Source organism: Lactuca sativa, chromosome 4, assembly GCF_002870075.4.
Source record: "Lactuca sativa cultivar Salinas chromosome 4, Lsat_Salinas_v11, whole genome shotgun sequence".
Classification (NCBI taxonomy): Eukaryota; Viridiplantae; Streptophyta; class Magnoliopsida; order Asterales; family Asteraceae; genus Lactuca; species Lactuca sativa.
In genome coordinates, this window is record NC_056626.2 from 366666431 (window position 1) to 366677018 (window position 10588).

The 10588-nt window shown below is 33.3% G+C and overlaps 1 protein-coding gene across 1 annotated transcript; it reads left to right on the top strand.

The window, feature by feature from the left end:
- The first annotated feature begins 6098 nt into the window (after positions 1-6098).
- LOC111916469 (ethylene-responsive transcription factor ERF109) lies at positions 6099-6581 on the top strand. The gene has a single exon (XM_023912134.1). The coding sequence runs from the start codon at positions 6099-6101 to the stop codon at positions 6579-6581; it is 483 nt and encodes a 160-aa protein (XP_023767902.1).
- Positions 6582-10588: the final 4007 nt, after the last annotated feature.

The following is a 10588-nucleotide window of genomic DNA, read 5'->3' on the forward strand; positions in this document are numbered from 1 at the left end:
TACTAGTGATTTGGAAGGGTTTAAGGGCATGAAAAACCCCATTTACATGAGTTTACGGCCCAAGCTTATGCCTTGGCCGTAAACTCCTTCAAATGACTCAAAATCAAAGTTTTAAATATTCTAAGTCCATATCTTGAAGTCCCTTAGCCATATCTAAAGTCCAAATGAGTTTAGGAAGGAGTTTAAGGGCTTAAAAATCCTTCAAATTGGTGTTTACGGCCTAGGCAGCCTCCTGGGCCGTAAACTCACATATGATGTCCTATTTCATGATTAAATGTCAAATTTGGAAGCAAAATATGCTATAGATTAAGGCTAGGAAGGTACCTTAAGGATTTGAGGCCTTAAAATTGAGTTTTGGACCCTTAATCTTTGGATTTAGGAGAGAGGTTAGAGAGAGAGTAGAGAGAGAAGGAAAAAGCTTCAAATGATAGGTTAAACACGTTTATATAGTTCCTAAAACTTGGACACGGTGGAACTCTACCCGATACCGGCCTTAAACGAAGCTTTAGGTCGCACCCGATTGAGTTTCCGTCACCCGACGAGGATATTTCTAAAACTTATGACATAAATGTTTTGGGCTAAATTCATGAGTTCCCAAATGATTTGGACCCTCATTGAATGATAATAAACAAATAATTTTAGTTAACTAAGCCCAAAAACAATATCGGGACATTTCGATCTCCGACGAGTTATACGGTTAGAATGGGTTTTCGGCGATGAACAACTTCGGGTTGTTACACATCTTAAGAGGATGCTGGCCTCTGATATCCTTGAAGTTGCAAAAATGGATCAAGAGGTGGCTCATGTTATGAAGAAGAGACCGACTGTGAAGCCTACTGGAAAACCTGGAGTTGTTAACAAAATGAAGTTGGGTCAAATCGACTCTACTAATCTTACTATCATGTTCACGAGAGGCGAAAGTGAAAGGTTTTTGTTCGCTCTTGTTGATAAGCATTTGTTCTCCACTGACTGCTTAGAGCACATTCTTGATATTATTCACCGATGTAAGCAGTACAGAGAGTCAGACAAGAAGAATTTCACGGACATGCTTCGGTGGTATATCACTTTTCGTCAAACTTTGTTGGCCATTATACCGAATGTGTTCAAGACTGTCAAGAAATTTTCTGTTGCTCAACCGAATTAAGCTCTCGCCTCAATTGACGCAAATGGGGAGATTGTTGAGTATTAGAGTTGTGTCATTGGGCTTAATGTTTGGTTTATTTTGTATATCCGGTTTGGGCCTGTCCATCCGTGATTATTTTATTAGTGTTTAGTATTTAAGGTGCATGCATGAATCCTTAGTAAACAACGCTTTTGATAATCATTCTCATTAATTGTACTAAAACCCTAGCTCGCCTCTACAGTGGAAGTTCTTGATCGAACTCTGCTGAGGCATGACTAATTTGAATCATTAAGCAATATTTGGTTCCATCTTGCGTTATTTTGTTTGTTTGTATGTTAGTTTGTTTTACTGATTAATATGTTGAAGATCTAATCGATCTAAGAGTTTCTTAACTCATCACAGGCCATTGTTGCTACAATTGAGATTGTTTGGATTCATCATTTGTTAAGTAATTTTGACATTTATATTCATGAACCAACTTTCGTTTTTTTTGATAATGAATTGGTAATCAAGATCACATCCAATCCAACCTTTCATGAGCGTAAGAAACACATCGAATTTGATTGTCATTTCATTCACAACAAGATTTTGGATAATACAATCAAGCTAATGCCTGTACTCACAAGTTACAACTCACCAATTGGCTGACATTTTTACAAGGTCATTAAATAGACATAAGATGCTACCTATAATGACCAAGATGGATTTGGAAAACATTTTCTAAAGTCCATCTTGAGTGGGAATATTATTGTGACATTTATGCTATTATACTCAACCATAGTTTAGTTTTTTTATTTTTGAACCGGTAAATCTAATCTACTCCTAACTTAACCATACCTATTCTACATATGTCCATGATGGGACTTGAACCCTGAACCTCAAAGAGGGTGTAGTGACAAAAAAACATGGTTTGACATGCGGAATTAAAGCTTGCACAATTGAACATGGTGATTTGGGTGTTTAAGAGATATATTGAATGTATATGGTGTTACAAAAAAGGACTAGATCTAGACTACATAATTAACACACACTTACACACTCACTTCTACATCTCTCAAGCACACTTCTACAAGTGGTATAAACCCACTATTTATAGAGGTGTTTACATGTCTCTCTCTCACTCTCTAACAAATGGGTCTAAAGGCAAATACTCCACATGCAAGTGGGTTTTTACAAAAGTCAAACATTTACAAAGTCATGAATGAATAACTTTGCAACCCCAACATTCTCCCCCTCAAAGTTAGGAATGAATGACCCACTTCAAATCCTCCAAAATCAAGCACTACGCGGTTCGAGCCTCAAAGGTGACACATGTCGAAATGATCTTCAATCTTCAATTCTTCCATGACTCTTCAATTTGGGCTCTAGGATGTGAGACCATACAAACCAAGCAGCAACGAATGATTAATTCCAAATAATCACCCCAAAGTTGCGCATAAAAACACAGCCCAAAAATCTTCAATAAACCAAACCCATTTCGAATACATCACTTCCGAACTTCCAATTGCATCATCTCGTGAGCTTTAAAACTTCAAGATCACTTCGGTCTTCAAATCCGCGTAATATGAAAAATTCAAGTTCGAATTTCCATATAAAACTTCTCCCCCTTTTTATAATCGAAATTTGATTATAAAACTCCAAGGAAAAAGAACGTGCTCTATTCGGAATTTTTCATGTCAAAACTCCCCCTTAACATGTGGCATAAACATTGTGCTTCAATCCGAAAAATCCAAAAAATATTGAATTTTTAGTTTCCTTCACGAATCGCCTTTGACAAAATTTCTCAAAAATGGGTAGAAATCATCAATTTCAAAATTCTGCAGTGACCCGTTGCGCCCAAAACAGCCAAATATGCGAAACACACTCCCATTTGCGAAACTGGGTAAAATGTGTAAATTCGCACAAACTGCAGGAACCAGATTTGAAAATTCTGCAATTTCAACATTTTATGACCCCATTTGCGAAGTTGGGTATAAACTATCAAAAATGCGAAACTACAGGTATTCGTTTTGACAATTTCTACATATTCTTCAAACTTGCGAAGTTGGACAACTTGTGTTATTTCTTGAAAAGAGCAGGGACCAAATGCAAAATATGTGTGTTTCTTCCCCAATTCGCATTTTACTGTAAAAGCTTCACATGCTTCGCATATTCATTCTTACACCCTTCGCATCCCTTCGCATGTTTCACTCACCAAAATGCGAATCATAATGAGATAAATTCGCATTTTGATTCCAATACAAAACTCCAAATGCGAATTAAACACTAGATGTACACTGCAGTTACACAAATGCGAATCCTTATCTCTTTTACCAAACGCGAACATTAGTTTTGAAACCAGATGCGAACATAAATTGATTTTATATGTGAATCCCAGTGAACAACAGAATCAATCCATAGATGCGAACCAAAATCAACATTAAATTCTCTTTGCATTTCACAGTTCCAAAATCGTGTTTTTAAACTCTTGCAAACAACAATCTTACAGTCCTTGAATTCGCGTTTTTCTTCACGACTCGTCCCTCAATCATCAATCCAATTTCGAATCAAAATCAATTTTCTTTTCCAGATCATCGATTCCAGTCATACAAAATGCGAACAATACTCAATTTCAAAATCGACTCCAATCACAGCAATCGTCAATTGTCGATATCTCCCAGTTCGTTCCTTTCGTTATCTGTATCTTCTTCCCAAAATCAACAACCATTCCAAACAATCGAAACCATCGATTCATCACAAATCGTCGATTATTCAAACCATCGAAATCAAAATTGATCTTTAACTTGATTCACCAAATGCGAATCCACTGAAGATGCGAACTCAAGATTTTTCATTTCTTCCTCAAATACCCAATCGATCCTCAATCCTCGACTTCAAATCTCAGAAATCGATTAGATCGATGACTTCAAGCATTACACATCGAATCCAATTCGTTTGACTCCAACTTAGAAGTTAATCGACACCAACAAATTCCAAGAAATTGATTTGGTACCAAAATCAGTCGATACAAAAATCATTTCGTTTTCCAGTTCTTCAAAAAAAAACTTCAATCATAGTGTCGACATTCATCTATCACGATTATCGATTCCAAGTGAGGAGCATTCTAAGTCGAAATCAAAATTAATACCAATTGAACTTTCACATTCAATTTTCAGTAAACAAGCATTTGATGAAGGAAAATCGGAACTCAAGAACACAAAATTGAAAAGCAATCGATGAAAGAACTTATAACCTAATCAAAATCTGTCAAAGAGTGAAATCAAAAAGTGAATCAAGATCATAGGTTCGATTCACATTGAGAACTCAAAATCGAGACACAAGAACTCGATCTAGACGAAAGCAAAGAAGGTACAAGTCCTTAAAGCGTATGATAAAGTTTAATCAATCAGTGAATATTAGAAATCGGAATGAATTCAGATACATTTTAACTTTGGGCCAATTGATCCGATGAACATTAAAACAATCGTAGAACTGGGCTTGCAACTGATGAACAGTATTCGATTATGATCATTTGGGCTTCAAACCGAGATCATGAACAGTAATTTGATTTTTGATTGGGCTTGGACATTTGAACAATGAATAGTAAACAATGATCAGATATCGATTTTGAGATTAAGAATTATAATATGAATTTGATATTGATTTTGGTTAGAAATTGATCTATAAAGAAAATAGATTGGATCTCCAATTCGGCTTGAAACAAACTCGATCCAATCTGAGGCAAAACGATCAAAAATCATAAATGCAATGCACAAATTCAATTATTACGAGAGATCATAGAGAGAGACTCACCAAAATTGTTCAAGTTGCGACAAAAATTGCCAAACCGAGAATCGTTCTTCAAAAATCACATTGATCTTGAAGACCCGCTCTGATACCAATTGTAGTGACAAAAAAACATGGTTTGACATGCGGAATTAAAGCTTGCACAATTGAACATGGTGATTTGGGTGTTTAAGAGATATATTGAATGTATATGGTGTTACAAAAAAGGACTAGATCTAGACTACATAATTAACACACATGTACACACTCACTTCTACATCTCTCAAGCACACCTCTACAAGTGGTATGAACCCACTATTTATAGAGGTGTTTACATGTCTCTCTCTCACTCTCTAACAAATGGGTCTAAAGACAAATACTCCACATGCAAGTGAGTTTTTACAAAAGTCAAACATTTACAAAGTCATGAATGAATAACTTTGCAACCCCAACAGAGGGAGGACACCACCAGATACCGCTGGACTACAAACCCTTTGGTAACCATAGTTTAGTAGTTTGGTTAACAACTAACTTAATTATTGTTGTTAGTTTGTTAGGTGCATGATAGTTAGATGTGCGTAGTATAAGCTTTAATATAAAAGTTCTTTTTCGTGTACGAAAGTCATCAGAGTGAACACAATGAACTTTTCTTCCATTCCTTGTTCTGTGATGAGATGTAATAATGAAATTTGGACACCCTTTTTAGTCGATTTCAAATTATTTTATAGACAAATTGTCTTGTTTTATAGATAAAATGTAAGTATCTAACTCTTTTTTATAAAATTTAAATACATGTAATTTATGTTATTTGAATATGTGTTCATGTAATCGTGTTTACGTGAATATTAAACTTTTGTTTATATAATAGCACGTTTCATTGACGTATGAAGATGATTTTTGATGTGGATGATGAAGAACTTATTGCGAAAAGAAAGTGAGGAACAAAATTACAGCATCGAATATTTATGATGCACTGCAGCAGGGACTGGTAGTGAAAAACACTAAACAATAAAGGGTTTTGATGTAAAATAATAAAACCAACAAGACACAGACAGGAGTTGTACTATGTTGTCAAGGATACCAGCTGTCACTCCCGGCGTGTGCGTGGTGAGTCTGCCGCGGGAGCTTCCACCTTCCAACGCCGACCACTACAAATCCCAGTTATAAATATCGCCACCAAGAAACCACTTTATCCGTTCTCCATAAAAAAATGGATAATCCCTTCATCATAACCGACGACGAGAACTCCACCATTGTTTCAGCACTCCGGTATGTCATTTCCGGCGGCAAAGACGCCGCTAAAAGCAATGGTTTGATGGGAAATTCTCGAAGTCAGCCGTCGCCGGTGATGCAGGAAGTCTGTAGCGAATGTGAAATGCGTGTCCCGGATCAATGTTTGGGTTGTCAAATGTTCACCGGTGGTGGTGGAGAAGAGATGGGAAAGAGAACGAAGAAGGTTTACAGAGGAGTTCGTCTCCGGCCGTCGAGGAAATGGGCGGCGGAGATAATGGTTCCGGGGACGAAAGAGCGGAAGTGGTTGGGGACTTTCGAGACTGCAGAAGAGGCCGCCAGAGCTTACGACGTTGCCAATATTTACTACAGAGGAAACACGGCGAAGACAAATTTTCCGGTGGAGGAGTATACTGAATCAAGTTGCAGCAGAGCTTATAAATCACAACGCGGTTTAGGTTAAATATGATTAGTATTAGAAAGTGACAGAGAAACCGAAATCCAATAACTCATCTGAAAAAAAGTGGTTGGGTTATTGCTATTTTAAATAATTTAATTTTGGGGTATTTTTTTAACGGCCAGCAAATGCTTATTATAATTTGGCATTTTTAACAAGTAGTTTTTAGTGTTTAAACATATATATTAAAACTATAAATGTTAAATAAATTTTGATAAGTTGGTTCTAATTTATTTTAAATAACTTAGAACTTATTTAAATCAATTTATTCTTATTATTAGGTTTAAACTCGTAGAAACAAACGGTTGACAAAATAAAAAACACTGTTAAAAATTGAAATCGTAATCACTAAACAAAACTTACAGAATAATGACGCAAAATGACAGTTTTTCTCTTTGTTTAAATGTAATATTATAATAAATAGTCACCTATTTATAGAAATAGGTCGTGATAGGAACTTAGTCCCATTTTTTGTTATTTTTGCCTATATAGTCTTTTTGTATATGAAATTTTTATGATGAGTAGCAACCAACCAATTTTGTAGAAATAGGTTGTGATATGAGAAAATACGAGCATGGAAATTAGATTGTTAAGAGCATAGAAAAGTGATAAGTGTTCTTAAAGTTATTTATTATAAAAAAAAAAATTAACATCCTTCCTAATAAATGAAAATGATTTTACCACATGTAATTTTCTAATACATTTTTGCCATATGTCATTATGTAAGATATTTAAATTACTTAAATTCCATGCCATTATATGGATTTTTATTTTTTATTAATCAAAAATTATAATTCCATTAATTAATACTTCTATTATTATATATGTAAAATATTCATTGAATTAAATGTGTAAATCAATACTATAATTATTAAACATATTTTATTTCCGTAATTTTTATTTTTTTTCAAATTCAAATAAACTTATTGTTTAATCCTTTATAACATTTTGTTTTAATCAACCCGTATAATATACGGGTTACACGACTAATTACTTAGTATGCAAAAAGTAGAGAAAAATTGTAAATTTAATAGAAAGTATTACGTAAAAGGAAAAGACATGAGACAAATTAAAACATTTGCAAATTGTCTACTTAATAATGCTTTTGAAGGTTTCTTGAAAAAAAATATATGAAATTAATATGGAAAGGAATTATTCGATCTAGATAAATAATCAATAAAAAATTTTAGGACAAATTAAATAAAAAATATATTATGAAGCAAAAAAAAACACCAAAAGACTAAACAATATAAGGCCATGATAGGCAAATGAACTTTGAGCTTACAACCATGACTCCATACCATATTACCATCTTCTAATTTTACACTATGAAATAGTAATGAGTTTATATCCCAAAAAACAAAGCATGATAGCCGCAAGTTATTATTACCAAAAAAAAAAAAAAGTTATTATTACCAATACGCTATTCAACTAATCAACTTGCAGGTAAACCTTCATTATATTTTCTGGACCAAACTCATGGATACATTAACATGAAACATTTGGTCTACCTAACCGTCAAATAATATGAAACAAATATTTATTTTGGTTGTGGGTCTATAAGATACGTGAATTACCATTGTAGTACCAATACCATCAAGTTATATTCATATTTATGTGATCATAATTCAACTATCATTAATTGTTATAATTTAGTAAGATTCCATTTGGAGGTTTATTAGGTGCCACATCAATTTGAATCCCAACAATTAAAATTTGTAGCCACAAATACAAAACCAATTAAAAATCGGGAAAATGATTTTCGAAGGTAATTAACTGTTGTGTTTTTTTTCATTTGGTCCACTTCCCTTTTTTGTACTAAATATATCATGTAACTTGTTATTTGTATTCACCATAACCCTTTTGACCGGCTTTTAACCTGAGATAGCCGGTCAAAAGATTATGGTGAACACAAACAACAAATTCGATTATATATTGAGTACAAAAGAAGGGACCAAATGAGAACAAATGCAACAGTTGAGTACCCTCCTGATACATTTTTCATTTACTCATTTATAGCAAATCGCAAGTCATCTTCTACTGATATTAATGACTTTATGATATTCATTCTTGTTTCTCTTCAAAAATAACCCACGAAAGAACATTATTCATACATGTATAACTTTGTAATGCACATGAATATTTATTAGGGAAATCTTGACTAAGCAAGTGCATTTCATGACTACATTTACATTTCCAATCAAATGATTTATCGTATCATGGATTCTAGACAAGTTTACAAACGAGTGGAATCATAAATGCTGTGATTTTTTAGTTTACTTAGCTTTAAGATTGAATTCATGAGATAAGATACAACATCAATATGTACAATATCATGCATTTATTGCAGACACATCACCAAAATATACCTTGATGTAAACGTTTATGCTGATAAATATACCTCTCATACACAAAATCATATCCTTTTGCGGAGAGGTGTTGATAGCTAACCACAGTAAATATAGCATAGACCATATTTTAACTAAGTTACCCCTCCGAAACATTCTTTATATATGTTATGGCCAAAGAAGGTTGCAGCCTTTAATAATTTTGCAGCTTTAATTTCATTTAAATTTTCGAGGAAAATGATTTAGGAGGGTAACCAACTGTTGAGTTTGTTCTCATTTGGTCCATTTCCTTTTTTTTTTGTACTCAATATACCATCGAACTTGTTGTTTGTGCTCACCATAACCCTTTGACCGGCTATCACAGGTCAAAAGCCGGTTAAAAGGGTTATGGTGAACACAAACAACAAGTTCAATGGTATATTGAGTACAAAAAAAAAAGGAAAGGGACCAAATGAAAACAAACACAACAGTTACTTACCCTCAAAAGTCATTTTCCCTTAAAAATTTCCCATTTGAGTGAATTGAAACTTAATTCAGAGGTGTAAATACATAGGTGCAAGAGTGAGCTTTGGCCCACCCCCATACAAATTTGAGGTAAAATATATTATACATAAATTTTATATTTCTTTTGAATAAAAATGTTAAGGTTGTGAATTGTAATATGCCCCGCTCCATTCTAAACTTAAATTCATAATGAAGGAAATAATTTACATGTTGAGACATGTGGATTAAAGAATTATAACAATAATTTTTTGAATAGATCAAATTGCATTTCAATCTCCACAATAAATTCCTCGTTCATTAGGTTTGTATATTAATATTTTTTTTATTATCTTAATTAATAAGTTACTTCCAACTTAAACGAACAGTTTACTTTAAAATCATATATTATTACATTTTGTTACCATTTTCAGTATTTTGCTAATTGTTCATATTTTGTAAATTATTTGGCTTACCCTAAAATAAAATCATTGCTACGCCACTAAAACAAATATAACATAATTTTCTATAAAGAAAAACAATCTTTCAAATGAAAAAACAAATGGAACTGACTTTGCTTATCCAACCTGATGCGACCATATTCATTCATGGACTTGTAAATGAAAAAGTTAAAAAAAATTGTACCGCCAGGAAAGGTATTAAATGATCATCTCTTAAGAAAATGAATACCACGAAAACACAGAGATTACAACTTAAACAACTTTTTTATATTAAGAACAAGTATGATACATCAACAACAATATGTCACCACACTACAGGGAAAGATTATACAAAACTTTGAGATTGAATCACTCAACTAAAACTATGACCAAGAACAAATATAAAACCCTAATCGGTTAAACTTAACAAGAGCAAAGAGATGAACAAATATATGATCGGTAAGTAAAGGTTCTCTCTCCATCTTTTGACTTATATATCATGTCATAAATTTCGGAAGTTACACTTTACACCTTACGTAACAAGAAGTTACACTGCACCCATCTTATAATAATACCTAAAACAAAAATATACCAATAAAAATGTTAAGATAAATGTTAATTTTGAACATATTATCAAAATAGCTTCATTTTCCAACACCCCCTCTCAAACTTGATAATTTATCCTCATTTTTTTGAAAAAGGAACTAACAAACCAAGTCTATTAGACGGAAAATTATGTTGAGAA